This window comes from Bombina bombina, chromosome 5 (assembly GCF_027579735.1).
Source record: "Bombina bombina isolate aBomBom1 chromosome 5, aBomBom1.pri, whole genome shotgun sequence".
In the NCBI taxonomy this organism is placed as follows: Eukaryota; Metazoa; Chordata; class Amphibia; order Anura; family Bombinatoridae; genus Bombina; species Bombina bombina.
In genome coordinates, this window is record NC_069503.1 from 815,042,464 (window position 1) to 815,061,556 (window position 19,093).

General features: G+C 33.8%; 1 protein-coding gene across 6 annotated transcripts in view; it reads right to left on the reverse strand.

Annotated features, from left to right (window-relative positions):
* The window catches only part of PTPRM (protein tyrosine phosphatase receptor type M), a 1,348,209-nt gene that overhangs the window by 163,631 nt on the left and 1,165,485 nt on the right, over positions 1–19,093 (reverse strand). For all 6 annotated transcript variants that reach the window (XM_053714931.1, XM_053714930.1, XM_053714929.1 and 3 more), the window contains one exon: positions 16,513–16,549. In XM_053714931.1, the coding sequence (XP_053570906.1) occupies positions 16,513–16,549 (37 nt within the window). The remainder of the gene's footprint in view (positions 1–16,512; positions 16,550–19,093) is intronic.

Below are 19,093 nucleotides of genomic sequence, written 5' to 3' on the forward strand. Positions count from 1 at the left end.
GAACCAAATAGAGTTTCTTGATGTGTGCTTATATAAAGAAATGAATAGAATACACTCCAATCTTTTCAGGAAAGAAACCGACCAGAACTCTCTACTGCATTACACTTCCTGTCATCCTCCAGCACTAAAAAGTGCATTACCCAAATCTCAGCTACAAAGAGTCATCCGCAACAATTCTGAGGATTCCAACAAATAAAAACAGCTATTGGAGATGCAAGACAAATTCATCCAAAGGGGATACCCCCCTAAAATGCTCAAGACGCAAGTACAAACACTACTTCAAGGGCCAGAGGTCAATATGAGGGACAACTCTGAAGAAAGAATGGCCTTTGTTACCACCTATACGAGTGACAAGAAGTTTATTAGCAAACATCTATGGGACAATTGGCACATAATATCTACAGATAATGCCCTTCCATGCCAACAGATGGCACACCAAGAATTGGCTTCAGACGGTCCAGATCCCTGAGGGACATTTTGGTCAAAACAGACCCCCAAAAGAGCTATAACAAGAGCTTCTTGCTGAAGATAGAGAAGAAGGGAGTATTTCACTGCATAGGGTGCCCAACTTGCAGTGGCCTTGTAACGGGACAGTATTTCACCCATCCACATAGACAACAGAAATTCTTCCACAAATACACGATGACATGTACCACCACCTATATCATATACTTACTACGCTGCATGTGTGGCCTGTTCTATGTGGGTAAGACCACAGAAGACCTACGCACCCGCATGGCCAATCATAGGTCCGCAGTAAGGACAGCTCTAAATAAAGGCACTTCGGATCAACCGGTAGCACGCCATTTTGTGGAAACAAAGCACATGGTCAAAGATGACCAGGGGGGAGACAGGAACACACTGCTCCTACAAAGGGAAGTACGCTGGACATATGTGCTAGATAGCCTCATTCCAAATGGGCTCAGTACCCAACTGGATTTGCGTGCGTGTCTATAGGTTCATATCAAGCTGACTTACTACTGATCTAACAGATGATTTGCTGTTGAGCAGTCTACTGATCATTTTCTTGTTGTTTCATTTTATAATTGTTGCTCTCTAATATGTACAGTACTCTTAAGCATGTGCCCTTTTGTACTTTGGATTTCTTTTCTGTACTCTGAGTCTCCTATGTGCTCATAATGCTTTGCTTACGCTACATCTATTCTGGTTATTCTGTGACCAGTCTTTCCTCTTTTATATTTCCTACATGCTTGGTAATGATGTTTTTTTTATATAAAGATCTACCAGTTCTATAATTATACTGTTTAGCCTCTTACTTAGGTTACCTTATGTCTCTTATGAACTTTTCTGAGCTTACATTAACGGTATCTGTATCACACTGTTTACATTTATGTACATATTATCATTATGATAGTTTATGCCCATTTTCTGTTGACATGCCCATTCCATTTAATACCTATGTATCTGGCGACAGCCGTACATAATTTTGCCTGTATAATAGCTCTGCTGAAGCCAGACTCTTACTTTTCCAATTGGGATGGTCCATTTGGAAATCTTTTAGTCTTATTGGAATGGCATTTTTTTGTTTATGGTTACCATGACTACAGTTTGGCTGATTATTAATATGCCGGCTCCGGTACTCTTACCTTCATTTTATAACATGTTCTGTGTTTATAGCCATTACTGTCTTGCTTTGCTTGTTGATATATGCTTAAGTAATCATATCATGCTATTTCTCACTCTGTTTCTTTTTGGACCATAATATCACATTGCCCGGGATGGTGACCTCACCAGGGGGTGGCGCCTTACCCGGGAGAGCGTGAGTGATGGCGGTTACATTTATAACGGGGTGTTTGGTGTTGGGGTAAGTTAATCGCTCTTTTTGTATGTCTGAGGAAGGGGCTAAACCCTGAAAACGTTCACATCTATGGAATAAAACCTATAATACAAGTCCTAGTGAGTGCACTCTCTTTACTACATTTTGCATACTTTCTGTTGCACCCCAGGCATTTCTTCAGTAATCTGGAGTGCTTGTCTGTTCTACTATATATACACACACACACATATATATATATATATATATATATATATACACACATATATATATATATATATATATATATATATATATATAATGTATAAAGAATGTATAAAGAATAACTTGTGAATAATGTAGAGAGAATAACTAATTATCTCTACATTTTGTGCTTAGTGAGCAATTTTAAACTCACCTTTTTGCCTCCCCATAATTTTAAAAGTTGTATATATATATATATATCATATATATAAAAGCAAATAATAATAATAAATCAGAAAAAAAAACTGTCTTATTTTACAAGCAACACTTTTTAGTAATTTTGCTTTTGTTCTGTAACTTACCAAAAAGAGAAGGGATAAATCATGCATTCAGTTAGTGCTATCAAAAACTATAATTACTATAATTACTGCCTGACTCATATTGAGCTTAGTCACTTTAATTCTCACTGTAACAGTACAGCTGTTTGCACACTCACATTGTTGCAGTCACATCACATTTCCCTCTTTGCTGTGTGCATCTGCAATAATCAAAAAGTTGCTTTAATTCTGAGCACAAATATTAAACTAAATCTTCTATGTCAATGCTTTATAACAATCTGATGATACTTTAAAAATGTTTTTTCCTTTATTTGAAACTGACTAGCAAGGGACTGTATTATGTGTTTCATTGTGTCACGTCATCCTACAACCACCGCAGTAAATTTTGCTCTGGAGCCACAAGCCTTGCAACTCCCAAGCAGGATAAGACCAATCTAACAATCAGCAGCAGTCACACAACCCCACCAGTTGCTGAATGTGTTCTGCTTGTAAACTGCAAGGTTTGGGAGGGCCTTTGCCTATGTGCGTAACCTCTTTGTGTGAGTTAAACACACAGTAAGATTGAGTAACTAATTAGAAAATGAGTAATTTTTGCATTAGAATGTCCCTTTAAAAAGTTTTTTGAGACCAAATGATGAATCCAGATCTGGGCAATCCACCCCACCTAGGTACCTATTACAATCTTCTGTGTTTTGCCACCATTAAGGCATAATTATTGGCTTCTGATTATATATAGGTATAGATGTATACAGATATAGATATATATATATATATATATATATATATATATATATAAGTAAACAAAGTCAGATGCACTCTCAGGTCTTTTCAATAGATTCTTTAGTGGAACGTTTTCGGGGTTCACAACCCCTTCATCCTGATGAAGGGGTTGTGAACCCCGAAAACGTTCCACTAAAGAATCTATTGAAAAGACCTGAGAGTGCATCTGACTTTGTTTACTCAAATTGCTTATATTTGCACCCAGGCGGTTGCCTCTTGGTGGGCTGAGCTGGAAATTGCTTGAATATATATATATATATATATATATATATATATATATATATATATATGTAGATAGAGAGCACTCTCACTTTCCAAATCCTGATGCCAGGGTGCCAGCAGGTAAATATACACGGTAAAGGAAGGCACTCACTGGTCTTTACTTCAAAAAAACTTAAATAAGCGTGACGTTTCGGGGACACACTCCCCTTCCTCTGAGGAGGGGAGTGTGTCCCCGAAACGTCACGCTTATTAAAGTTTTTTTTGAAGTAAAGACCAGTGAGTGCCTTCCTTTACTGTGTATATATATATATATATATATATATATATATACATATATATATATATATATATATATATATATATATATACATATATATATATATATATATATATATATACATATATATATATATATATATATACATATATATATATATATATATATATATATATATATATATATATATATGTATATATATATATATATAGGAATATATGTTTAGAAATACTTATGTACAGAACATTGGAATGTGAAATATTTACAGTAAATACACATTATAATACTTTATAGATTATCTATATTTCATAAATGTTTTTACATGTTTTCGTCTACTTCACTGCAAAAAGCTCAAATGCACACACACACACATATACAGGTATATATATATATATATATATATATACACACACACATACAGTATATATACAGTTCATATGCATGTATGTGTTAATATGTGTATATATATATGTCTGTAAATACATATATATAGACAAATAAATACATTTGTACACACATATAAACACTCATATATATATACACACACACCCACATACATATACATCATATGCCTGCCTTTTTTTTCCTAACACCTGAGACCTCATATGTTTGAGCCCTTATAACTTTTTTTCAGCATTTTATTTTAATTATTTTGATTGCATGGTGTTATTATGATTGTAGCTGTAATTTGTAATTTATTTTTGCTGTGTTTTGTGACACTTTTTTGTTTCACAAAACAGTTAAACAGAGCTCTGAGGATGCAGTAATCATTCTACCTTAAATTGTGATTGCTCATAAGTGATCATGTTTACTTTCAACTTATAATACAAGGGCCTCTATTTAACAAAGTCTGTCAGACCTGATCCGACAGTGAGGATCAGGTCCGACAGACCTCGCTGAATACAGAGAGCAATACGCACTCCGTATTCAGCATTGCACCAGCAGCTCACAAGAGCTGCTGGTGCAACACTGCCCCCTGCAGACTCGCCAGAAACACGGGGCATCAAGCTCCTTTCAGAACTTGATAGATAGGCCCCTAGATGTAAAGAGTCAGACCATGGGACAGAAGGAAGAGGTCCCAGGCACAGTGCTGGTTTATGTGCTACATCAGATAAAGATGCCAGATACTGGACAGAAGGCTTTGGATGGTAGATACAATGTTTGTTTGTTTTTTAATGCTTAGTGTAGTTTTGTTTTGTGTTTTTTAGGAGATCTTTTTATTTCTAGGGGAGCTGATTTTTTAAGAGGATCAACAAATTATAATCACAAAATTATCAGGAGACAAAATATTAAGCAAACACTGTCTCAAAACTGGAAGCATCATGGATTTATTTTTCAAAATCAATATTAGCACTATGCATATTCGTCACAAAAATCTGAATGAATGCGCCAACAAAATAAAGAAAACGAAAAAATTCTGATGAAAATCACGTCTAATAGCACTCCCTATAATTTGCATTTTTTGTTTGCTACTTGTAATGTGGTCTTATTTTTCACTATCTGATTGGCCCCGTAGCAGTATGTTATTATAATATTGGTGGATTAGCACTCTTTAACTCTGTACATTTAATTTACTAATACGTATCTTTATGATTTAAAAATGTTTATGCGTTTTAACTTGTTTGTGCATTATATGATGGGCAACAGTTGTACAATTTCCTTCTGAGTTTCAGCATATTAGAATATTTATACTTTTTATAAGTTCAGTGAAAATATGTTCAAGGACAGATACTGAATAAAATTCAAGTTTGCAACTTATTCATAAATATTAGTTTCAAACAAGGAACACAGGATACTGGATTTATACCAAACCCCTGATTTATAAGTTTATGCAATTTTATGACACTGTTACTTGTCTTAAAAAAATATGGCTTTGGCTATACAAAAATGACAAAATCTCTTGTAAGTATAAACAAACAAGCTTGCAGCAGGTTTGTTGTCTATTACATACTGATTCCACTTGCCATTTCTTGCTTGCCAGTAATTATATTTGCTCATTAACACTTAATAGCATGAATGTAGCTGAAGAAGACTGCAAGATCAATTAAATCACAATCACACTAATTCCACAGAGGTTTGAAACTGACTACTCATATGTTATTTCCCCATAAAGAATAATTATCCATTTGGCTCTCAGAGATTGCTTTAAGATGAATGAGTGATATTTCCAAAGTATTAACATCAAGTTAAACACAAATATTGTATTATGATATGTTTTCCTTCTTGCAGACAAAAAATAGGCTTCACTCCAGAGCTATCAACTAATATGAACACAGTCAGAAATATGCAGCCAGCATAGTACAAAGATGCTGAAAGGGAAAAAAAATGAAATTAAACAAACAGAACAAGTAATATAAAATAAATTTAGAAAAAAAGTAACATTTCAGGGAGCGTGGGCATGTCCTGAGCACTATATTGCAGCAGTGTAGGATTAATGTTACTAACAATGTTATACTCTCTGAGCACTGGATAGCAGCAGTGTTTGCAACAATGTGCAACATTGTTACAAACACTGTTTTCAACATTGCTGCCATATAGTGTTCCATACAGATGCACAGCCCTGAGCCTGACAAGGTTTACTGTTGAACAAAGAAACAAAGAAAATAAAGTAATTTTCATAAAAGAAGTGAAACTGCCCCCCCCCCCTATCAGAATCATGAAAGTTTAATTTTGAGTTTCAGGGACAGAAATGTGACAGCAGTATTATGTCAATTATTTTAACTGATTTGATGGATGCACAAAATAAATAAATGCACACATTTGTGAAAAGACTAAAGAAACAAAACTAAAAAGTAGATAAGTAGTATAGATAATTTCTTATGCAGTCTAATACCTTTTCACCAATAATTTTGGTGTTTCAAATGTGTATTTAAAACCATGGTTCTTACATTGAAATGTTCATAAAACACAGGGTGTATGGTCACTACCAGGTAAGAGGTACATATGCAACCAAGCAGGCCACTCCAATGCCTAACCTGGCCCAGCAGTAGTCTGCACATTTTAAATTGTAGCCACATAATAAGCGTAAGGATTATTTTCTACGAAAACAACAGAAACATCTCTGCCGTGGAGAATTGTGTTGTTGATACTAGCTATAAAGTTTCCAAATGGAATGTGTCAAAACCTAAGTGAATTACCTAATGTGGTGGTGTCCTGTGGCTTGGGTTTCCAGCTATCCTCAAAAAAAATACTGGACAACCAGAGAGTTATTTGAAGAAAGCCTCAAAGCGTACAGCTCCTCACTTACATGCCCATATCAGCCCTGGTCAGACTGACAACCATATGCCAAATTCATATCTCATGGGGTCAATTTATCATATGTCCGCCCGACATCGCTAAAAGCTGACAGCATACGCTGTCGGCATTCATCATTGCTCAAGCATTTCCCTGTGCCAATCAGCCCGCTAGCAGGGGGTATCAATCATCCTGATCGGATCGGGATGATTGCAGTCCGCCACCTAAAAGGTGACAGACAAGTTAAGGATCAGCACTCTTAAGACAGCTGCTTCTTAACTTAAGTTTCCAGGAAGCCGGAAACTTTATGCAGACAAAGCAGCATCCACTGCTTATTAAATCGAGCCTTAGATCTCATTAGTAAATGTCCTATATATTTACAATTATTTTATTGGATAGTCAGTTAAAAAACTTGACTGTCTAGTTAAATACTAGACACTTACAACCCAGCAAGTGGCTAAATGGGAATATTAGCGATTGACACAACTGCTGACTTCACTTCTGATGATAAATAAAAACATTGAGAGAATTCACGCAAAATCTTTGGAGGATTTTTGAGCATTATATTGTAACATATGTCAAAACTCTGCATAACTAGATAAAGAGCTCTCAGACTAAAAGTTGACTTTCTAAAATTCTTTAGGCACCTTGCAGTACTCATGAGACTTCTAGGATAATCTCCCCAGAGAGAATAGTGTTAGATCATTGGGCCCTTAGAGTAAAGTTTGTTGAATGTTTAAAGGGTAAGTTGTGTAGTAAAGGTAAGCACTATTGCTCAGTGAAGGTAATCAGCTCAGACAATAATAAGAAACTATCAGCAACACAGGGAGAGACAATGAAGTATGCATGTTTTATTTTTCATACATACTGATTTATATACATATAGATATATGGCTACCACCATAATGCTTTATATGGTTTAGGCTAAAAAGATGTGTGGCCAATTTACGCCTGATGCAGAACCTAAAAATTTTTTTTTTAATGTGTACCATATTATAAACACAGTTCTCATTATTCTGAAAACTATTGCTTGCTTTTAGATGTAGCAATGACCCCATTGGAATAAATATCAAACCACAAAACATTGTAGGAATAAGTGTAGTATGACATTTTATTAATAATAGTTACAGCTACTACTCTTTATAGGGGTTGATAGACCATATAATCTGTATATTATATTCTGTTATGTGCAGCTGATTGTAATATGTGACTTCCTTGAGCTGGTCTAATCTCCTTAACTTTATGTAATTAGTTAACCTTCCCACTGCAGTAAATGTTAGCCATGAGGTGGCCACACCGCAATAACATTTAAACAATGGCTGCCCAATCTGCTATTAGCCCTAACTTTGGCCAAGTCCCACTGCTATTTATTAACTGTAACTGTGACCAAAACCCATGTCTCATACTAAGGGGTCAATTTATCATATGTTATTAACTGTAACTGTGACCAAAACCAATGCAACACTTATGCACTTCCCTTACAAAATCACCCTCTCAATCAGAAGTGTGACACCTTCAATGAAGCCAATGCACCCTCCTACTGTCATCTTAATTGGCTAATCTGTAACAAATTAGAAATGTTTTATAAATATAAGGAAATCCCAGAGTAGGACCAAACCACAACAAGGAAGAGTACTGAAAGGGACCCTGTTGTTACTGGCCAGTAGCAGCTGAAGTCAGTAGATGGTTTAATTGTACATTTTGATTCTTAATACATTTATCTATGACCATCTGTGAGGAACCCCAATCACTTAGTGACACACATATAGCAAGTTGTGAGTAAATAATACCACTTTAAGTAGGAGCTATTCAATAAAATAAAGCCTTAATTAAAAGAAAAAGTTTGCAGAACTGTTTGTTTTTTTAAAGCTCCATTGTAGCTATAAGAACAAGGTCTAGCTCTAAATGCTTAAATATTCTATCTATACTCTTCCGTGGTTAATCAGTATGTTCTTAAAGATAAATTATCTGATATGAAAGAGGAAAACTGATAAAATATGCAAATATTCTGAACTGTTTAATAGTTTGCATTTGACTAATTATTTTTTCTATGATTTTAAATAATCCATAACATTGTGTTGCAGTGTTTTGCTACAAATTGCAATTGAGATCATTAGAGAGGTTAATCATGTCTTAAATCCAACAAGATTAGGATTTTATGTGAATGATTATAATGTAACATTTAGCTACTGAGAGAGCCCTCCCCCCCAGGGGATATGAACATGGGGACTATTTTAACAAAGAAAATACTTTAAAAAAAGGATCATACATTGTGGTTTGGTTATTTTAAAGGGTCATTTAAGTACAAATTAAAGTTTCATGATACAGATAAAGCATGGAATTAAAAACAAACAAATCTTCCAATATTCTTCTATTATCGGAATGTGCACATTCTCTTTATATGCACACTTACTGAGGCTCCAACTTGTGCAAAAGTGCACTGTATATACATTTTGTGATTGGCTGATGGATGTCACATGATACAGGGAGAAGGAAAACTGGATTAATTTTTAAATCTGCCAGAAAATATTCTACTGCTCATTTTAAAGTATGTGATATTGCATTGAATTTGTATAGTGCCTTTGTCAATTATTCAGTTCTATTGTATTTAATGGTCCTTTGAGGAAGTAAAAAAAAATCCAACTTTAAAGTGAAAGTCAATCCTAGCATTTTACAAACACTAGGATTTACTATTGAAACAAATAAAGGGGACTTTCATTCATGAAGTATAAGATACTTCACGTAGAAAGCTCCTTTATTTGTTTCAATCGATTGCCGTTCTTAGCTGCTACAGCAGCCCAAGGCTAAAAAATTTTTTTGGTGACATTTTCACCTCTTAGCCAATAGCCGTGCGGTAAATCTGGCTTGGCGCCTATGGGAGCCGGATTTACCGCACGGCTATTGGCTAAGAGGTGAAAACGTCACTCACCTCTTAGCAAAAAATATTTTTAGCCGTGGGCTGCACTAGCAGCTAAGAACGGCGATCGATTGAAACAAATAAAGGAGCTTTCTACATGAAGTATTTTATACTTCATGAATGAAAGTCCCCTTTATTTGTTTCAATAGTCAATCCTAGCGTTTGTAAAACGCTAGGATTGACTTTCACTTTAATAACCATTTAAAAATCCAAACAAATCCTGAAAAGTAAAAAGATATGTGTAGAAAAGTATAAATTAAAAACAAACAAACAAATAACAAAACACAGAGCTATTCAAGAGTTGTGACATGGAGGCAATAAGCTAACAACACTAAATTATTTTTTCCTCTGTAATCTTACGTTAGATTACATTAGTGTAGATTCCCAAACAACTTCTCTGTGCTGTCCAGTTCATGTTATTCTTTAGAGGTCACACAGCTTCACATCTAGTGATGGGCTCCCCAGTATAACATTGGATTTATTGTAGCTATACAGTTAGTAAATCTACCCCAGTGTTCCTTTAAGTCATGCCCTGTTCTACCATAGTGACAATATTCTCTGCGTTGGTTAGAAAGAAATCCTTTTCAGCCTTCCACAACCATAATAAAGATTACTGGAGTTTTTAATGTAATGATGTAACACAAATAAAATATATTTTTTGTGATCCATGAATACCTACAAATACACACATTTGTATCAGACATTATTCTAATGCAGAATGTAGCCATACTTTCTGCTATATAATGAAGTGAGGTATGCATAGCATATTTTGCACACAAGTCACATGGTTACATCATGTTATCCTTTATCCACAGGCAAGCGGAGGCTTTTTATGCCACAGAGCAAGCTAAGAATAATCCTCTCTTACAGTGATAGTATAATCACATTTTATGCATTTTCCATCTTGCAGCCTCTTCTTAGGAAAGGCTGTGTTCTGTCAACATCGCTGTATATTGTAAATAATCCTTGCCCACTCTAGATAACACTTTATTGCAAAATGAAATTATAAACATGTCAACAGAGACATCAAAGTGAAACACGTTTCACTTAATCATTTTTTTTTATTTAAATCGTACTGGAAACATCAACAACAAAACTTTTTAAACTATAACCAGATTAAAGGGCCAGCAAAGTATTTTTTTTTTCTTTCATGATTCAAATAGAGAATGCAATTTTAAACAACTTTAAATTGTACTTTTATTATCTAATTTGCTTTGTTCTCTAAGTAGGTTCAGGAGCATCAATGCACTACTGTGAACTAGCTGCCGATTGGTGGCTGAACAAATATTCATTGGCTCAGCAGATGTGTTCAGCTACCTCACAGTAGTGCATTGCTGTTCCTTCAAGAAAAATATCAAGAGAATGACACAAATTTGATAATAGAAGTAATTTAAAAATGGTATGCTTTGGGGCCTATTTATTAATGTGCAAGCGGACATGAGCCGATATTGCGGATCATGTCTGCCTCACATCGATAAATGCCGACAGCATATGCTGTTGGCATTTATCATTGCACCAGCAGTTCTTGTGAACTGCTGGTGCAACGCCGCCCCCTGCAGATTCGCGGCCAATGCCAGCAGGGGGTGTCAATCAACCTGATCATATTGGATCAAATTGATTTCAGGCATTGTCCGTCCGCCACCTCAGAGCAGGCGGACAGGTTATGGAGCAGCGGTCTTTAGTAATATACAGTAGGTAATATTACAGGTAATATACAGTAGGTAATATTATAGGTAATATACAGTAGGTAATATTATAGGTAATATACAGTAGGTAATATTACAGGTAATATACAGTAGGTAATATTACAGGTAATATACAGTAGGTAATATTACAGGTAATATACAGTAGGTAATATTACAGGTAATATACAGTAGGTAATATTACAGGTAATATACAGTAGGTAATATTACAGGTAATATACAGTAGGTAATATTACAGGTAATATACAGTAGGTAATATTATAGGTAATATACAGTAGGTAATATTACAGGTAATATACAGTAGGTAATATTATAGGTAATATACAGTAGGTAATATTATAGGTAATATACAGTAGGTAATATTACAGGTAATATACAGTAGGTAATATTATAGGTAATATACAGTAGGTAATATTACAGGTAATATACAGTAGGTAATATTACAGGTAATATACAGTAGGTAATATTATAGGTAATATACAGTAGGTAATATTATAGGTAATATACAGTAGGTAATATTATAGGTAATATACAGTAGGTAATATTATAGGTAATATACAGTAGGTAATATTACAGGTAATATACAGTAGGTAATATTATAGGTAATATACAGTAGGTAATATTATAGGTAATATACAGTAGGTAATATTACAGGTAATATACAGTAGGTAATATTACAGGTAATATACAGTAGGTAATATTATAGGTAATATACAGTAGGTAATATTATAGGTAATATACAGTAGGTAATATTACAGGTAATATACAGTAGGTAATATTACAGGTAATATACAGTAGGTAATATTACAGGTAATATACAGTAGGTAATTATAGATATGCTGCATAAACCTATTTCTAGGGGTGGCAATCCTTGGCACGTATGTACACTCAAATGTTGTTGGGACATGAAATGCATGACCCTTTCCTATCACCATAGTGCCCACAAGACATTTTCTAGGAGGTTATTGCCAAAAGCAAATGATACATTTCAGATCAGTATCAAGACAATAAGTGTTATAGGTACTACATTAATATAAAAGTTCTCAACAACTAAATAACAATTGCTGGGCCATTTTGCTATACTTTTTGGTATATCATTCAGTGTGTGTACAACCAATTCTGACAAAATCAACTATATATAACAATCCAGAAGATTTCAATGTTAAAAATACAATACACAGAGGATTTTCATGCAATTCTTGGCTCCTTGCAAATATTTTAAAGGCATAACTCAAGCAGCAAAAAAAAAAAACGAGAATTGCACAGAGACTGAAGTCCTAAATTTGTTCTTTACTTAAATAAAGTTTAGCAGTGATGCTTACAGAGCCCTTATACAGAGATATTTTCCACCATGCTTATTGAGACAGCAGCACTTAAATTTTATTGTACTGTTGAAAAAAATATAGTAAAGTATATTTTGTTTAAATTTAAATTGAAACTAGCACAACAAATATTGAAGTATCCACTGCTCATTGGATAATAAGAACCACTCTCACAGTTACACTAGCTACACTAGTTGACAAGAACACGAACAATATAGACTGTGTGGCAACACCTGTGTTTGGAAGCAGTTTTCATTTGATTCATATAACTTTATTTCATAACATTTTAAACCATTTTTAACATTTTTTTCTATGTATCTCACAAGTTCACAATTCACAAGTGAGGCTGTACACATTTGGCCATCAGACAACTTCTAAAGCATAGCTGTTTAATATACAGCCCAGGCCCCCATGCAACCATCTGATTCTCCACTCTTTCATACTGTATGTATATGAATCAGGGAGGCATCTTGCAACACTTTGATCTTAAAACAGCAAAGAGAGAATATAGAAGGGAACTGTGTATAGGAGTCTGGCGAACATTTATTTACATGGTTCAAAAAGTGAAGAACATCTCTTAGTCTATAAGTGACTACAATAGCAAACTGATAACTATAAACAATTCTAAAATAGAAGAAAGACACAAAATTATTTACAGCATTAACAACTTGCAGAATACATTATTTATGAGGGGGCTGCGAACATTCATTTTAGCACTTTAAATTTTCATGATAATTTATTAAAAAAACCTGCAATAATGCACTCTTTCTACAGCATTTTTGAATGTTATGGAGTGCCTTTCCTTTCTCAGTTGGACTGTATATATATATATATATATATATATATATATATATGTATATATATATAAGTACAAAAATATGCACATATGAATATATATAATTATCAAGCTTTGTCCATGTGCAAGGGGATCCAATCCCAGTTTTTTTAGCAGTATTTTATCTGGAGAGTGTTGTTGCATATGGACAAGGTTTGATGATCACATTACTAAGCTGGCTCAGACTAACAAGCTGATATATTGCAAGAGTGCTATCTCTATTCTGAACATTGTATATACTATATGTAAATATGTAAACACACCAACATATACAGATAACATAGATATATTAAAGACTAATAGCTAGATAATCACTACAGACTGTAGGCTATAGCTCTAGGTTTGGTTATTTTAACTTAGAAATCCTTATTTAAAAACACACTGATATGTAAGATTTAAGATTGTATAATGGGTGTCCACAGGATTATTACATTTTTTTTGGGGGGGGGGGGGATAAATTACGCCCAAGCACAGTTATGTCCCTGGCAACATGTGCAGTAGGAGAGAGTTGCTATATGTACACATAAGCTGCCAATCCAGTGGTATATTGAATCAAACAAGTGAAAAAAGTTGGATATGAAGAACAAAGCTCTTTGAATAAAACTCTATGCTGGAACTACGATAAAAAAAATTATGGAAGTTTTTCTTTCAGGCAGCAAATGTGAAACAGACCTAATTATATATTGGAGTTCTATGTGGTCTGCATAAATTATTTACATGTTCTTTCAGGCTGGAAGGTTTTCTTTATTTTTTCCTGTTTTTTGTGTTTGTACATCATTATGGATTTATTTAATTTATGTTATATCTTATATAGATTACACATTGCATAGTAATTGTTTATACAGTTGCTATGGTAACCCATATAGGCTTTACACGTGCAGGTTTTTAAAGAGACCTTTAAATAGCACTGTATGTTAGTTTAGACATGCCTGATGAAACAGCCAGTACAAAGAGTTGAGAAATCATTGCATATTTTAATAAAAGGAATCCATTTTCAACTTTGTTGCTGTCCTCTACTTCCTGGCATGAGTCCAGCACATGGACAGAAGAAGAAATGAGCAGATTGGTACCCTGATAGCTGGTTGCTGTGAAGGCCAATCTGCAATTTTATCACTAAGAATTTAGGGCCAACCAAAATTGTTAGAGTTGCTATTAAGTAGAATATACTTCACGTTATACAAAATCACACTATGTGGCGCCCCCCTTTAGTGCTTGTGACTTTTTCAGATAAACTGTACCCCACCCAACGGACTGAAAGGCAGCTGCCTGAGCCGATTCCAATATATAGAAAGAAGAGAGTTTTCTCATAACTTTGATGACATTTTTATACAGACATTTGTTTTTAATTTATTATATTTTTAGAGGATGAAATGCATCCCATAGAGAGTTGAATAGTTTTTGTTCTAGCCGTCAATACTAACATGTTTATGACATCTATAGGTAAACTGCAAATATTTGTATTTTATTTCTTTCTTTCTGTTTGCATTGGAAATTGGTTAACAACGTAGTATATATTTTGCTGTTCTTGATGTAAAAATGGACACTCACAATTTTATACTCAGCCCACTTAATTTTCTTCTTTCTCACTTAATGACCTTTATCACTATAACAAGCTTCACTGGCAGCGCCGTCTTTACCAGAATTTAGTGTGGATGTCAGTTTTACTCTCACTTTAAAGGACATTAAAGAGTAAATGAATGGTAGATATTTTTATAGATATTTCTTAAAATGTTTAGCTTGCTAATAATATGTTGTTGTAGCTTTTAATGATATGAGTTCATTAAATTTGAATAAATAGTGTAAAGATTGAATTTCCATAAAGTAACAGGTGCTACTGTGTTGTACCCTGCATATAAAAGTATTTCATATTTTCTTTCTCCACTGCTGAGTACAGTTAGGAGCATTTATAACTGAACTAATGACTAACAATCTCACAATGTTTAACATCTATTTAGATTTAAAAATGCCAACTTCTAAAAAATGAAAACAAAACATAGTTTACCGGTCTTCAAATGTGGGCAAAAGTATCTGATATATTCAAACTGTATTCCCAAACACAGATCAAGATTTCCTTTTATTAATTTTCAAGTAATCAACAAACTGAAAACAAAATGAGTAAATAAATGCTGATAGGATCTACAATTCCTCAATACTTGCAGTTTATTTATTAAGGGAACCTAATATAATTTTACTGAATTTGCTCATCAAAATAATGCAGAGATTGGTCAATTTGTCTCAAAGAATATTTGTTTAAACTTTTTAGTGAACTTAGGCCTTTCCTTAAGGTTGTTGAAATGATACAAAGGATAAGTCATAAAATTGATTGTTACACAACACAAACTAATCAACATTTTCTGCTCAAAATATAATTATATTTCTTTATGTGTGTCTCTCTGGCTCTGTAGAATAAGATATCACTAGATAAATTTGCCAGAAAGATATTGGTACTTGTGCAAACCAAATCATTGGCATCACATAGCTAACGCATTTCTCCTTTGATTTTATGTAATCATAGAAATTATTTTGTTTTTCCACTAGCAGCAGCTCTCCAAGTGACCCTACAATGAAAACACTTTACACTCATTGTCTAGATAAAGACTGTATACTTGTTGGCACTTGATGTAATTCTCTTATGATGAGATAGCCAAGCCTATTGCATAACATATCCTGAGAGCTATCCAATGAGCATGCATTTCTCGTAGAATACATCGCAATTAGAACACCAAATTTGTTTGTACAGCTTGGAACTAAATAAAAAGCATTTTAAAAACCTACAAAGTTCTAATTGCATGATTTTGCTACAAACAAGACTGACAACTTAATTGTGTACTAAGCAAATTTCCTGTCAAAAATAACAGTACAGATTATTCCTGTTTTAAATAGCTTTTTTTCACCCAAAACCTTACCTTGTGTGGCAATATAGTGATTTGGTCTATGGTAACCCTGCAATAAAAAAGGTAAAGAATAATCAGTAACATATACTGTAAATCATTTTACATAATATGGGAATTTGTATCAAATTGCTATTTAAGTGTTAACATTAACATGATAAACTATTATACATTCTTGTGTGGAAACGATCTCTATAGGAGGATATATTTCTTACCAGAGATTTCCAAGAGACATTAGTCAAAACAAATGCTGAGGCTCATATTCATTAATATTTCCTGAAAATTACCTTTTTCCTAACTATGATAAATACAGAAAAACTATTATAGGTGAAATCTATAGAGTTGAACTAAAGCACTAATGGAAATTCTAGTTTAGGAATTACAATAATAAAAAAAGGAACCTATAAACACGATTCTGGGGTTGTGTACACAATATGTTAATTGAGAAGTGTTAACAGCGAGAGTTCAATAAAATCTAAGGCTGTTAATGCTAAAAGTTTGTTGACTCAGTCTAAAAACCAGTGAATCTTGAATTTTACTGTAAAAGTGCTCCTAGCAGGAGACAAACATTCAGGAAAGAGAATCAAGAACTACACATTCATTGTCTCCCACATGCTTACCTCCGTCTCTGAAATCTTAACTAAGCAATGGAGACATGAGCTGAATTTAAATTCAATGCATCCATTAGAAATATAAAATGCTACTAATGTTTGTATTCCAAAACGCTATGCACCACCTGCCATCCTAAAGACATACAGTAATTTGTAGGAAGAAGCACTAGCACTAATTAACAACACAGTATTTCAAACTGCACAGGAATGCATACACATATTAATAATTCTGAAGCTAATAAAGAAACAGGTCTCCTCTGAACAAAAAAAAAAAAGAAACTTTATTTGTGAGTCAACAAACATGGCTGAGCAAGATAAACTGTCTCTATTAAGTAGCAAAGAAAATAGAAAAACAGAGTAAATTGTATTCCGTAAGACAAATGGTTGTAAAAAAAAAATGATTACTGGCTAATATTTTCCATTTAAGTGGCTGCTCATCTTTTCATAGACAATTTAATACATTTTTCGTATGATGGTAGATGCATGTTAGCACATAAACAGCCATTATGAAGATGTTTACAGCAATGAGCAGGAATTGCATTAATTACTGTTCGTCTTATCACTTGAGTCTTGAAAAATTACTCTAAATGTGTGAAAATGAGAAACCTATACAACAATTAAACATAATTGAAACATCTACAAATTAGCTGAGGGACCGTGTGCATGAGAAATGTGTCTAGAATATTTTGTAAATGCTAAATTACAGCACATGTATTTTAACTACAGCATAATTAAGCTGATGTTATTTGTCTCAATGACTCCTGGGTAAAAAAAAAAAAATAGAATACAAAAATGAATGTAGGATCCACTATATATATTTGAATTTGTTTTGCCTGATGTATTTACTCAGTATTTTAACAAATAAATATCCTTGTTCTGTCGTTCCTGAATTCCTAAAATTGTAAATTCAGTAAAACTAATAAACACAAAATATTAATTCAGCAAACCATTAAACTTATAGGGACATAATAACAACCTACAAAAATTCTACTGTTAGCTATGGCCAACATGTACTAATCTGCATGCGGACACGCTTCTCAACCTGAGAAGTTGTCTGCACGCGTTCGCTGCATACGGGCAGCGGATCCTCTTTGTCCGCTGTCCGTTTGTATCATTACACACTCCACCTATTGTTCACAGGACTTTATATGAGACACAATGCTAATAGTTCTAAATGTATCATTTGCTCTTCTAGGACTACCTTATCCACAATACCACTCACTGATGGGGCACCCTAATTACTAATTGTATGTATTCCTACACTTATTGATACATTGATTTTCTTTTTACAAGCTAAGCAGCTGTTTTAAGTTATAATAAAATCTTGAGGTTGATATATCTCTTTTTGTAAAATCCATAACTCTTCCAAATAACCTGGTTCACTTACTGTCTACCAAACATCTCTTCAATGGTTTCCCACCGCTAACAAATCAAAATGTCAAAGGCTGAAATTCTGCTAATGCCCCTTTAACCATCAATCCCAATTAATAAAGATAACTCAACATTCAAGTCCACTGCATACAATCTAAATGGTCAGGCACCCATCAAACAGTACTTCTTATTTTGCTGGTGCCATTCTTTAATATGGTTTCTTGGTGTCTGGCATTAAACTCTTTTCATACTTCAGTATTATTTAATACTTAGTTGAAAATAAATAAATACAAACACTCCTGAAGCACACACATCTTTTCAATATTTGGGGAGATCTTGTACCACACTTCTTTCTGGCATTTAAACTCATTAAAGGGACAGTAAACACTTTCATTGTTTTGCAATATATTTTCATAATTTAATTTGCGCCTTCTTATGTAATTTAGTGCTGAAAATTGATCAATTTCTAATACTCAGAACTTGAAATGCACTCTGCTGACTTATCAAGGCAAACTCTGCTACATATATAACACTTTATTACATTTTAAATATTGCATTGATATGATTTTTCATGTCTTCATCTACTTAACTCCAAAGACCCCTAATGCCCTTAT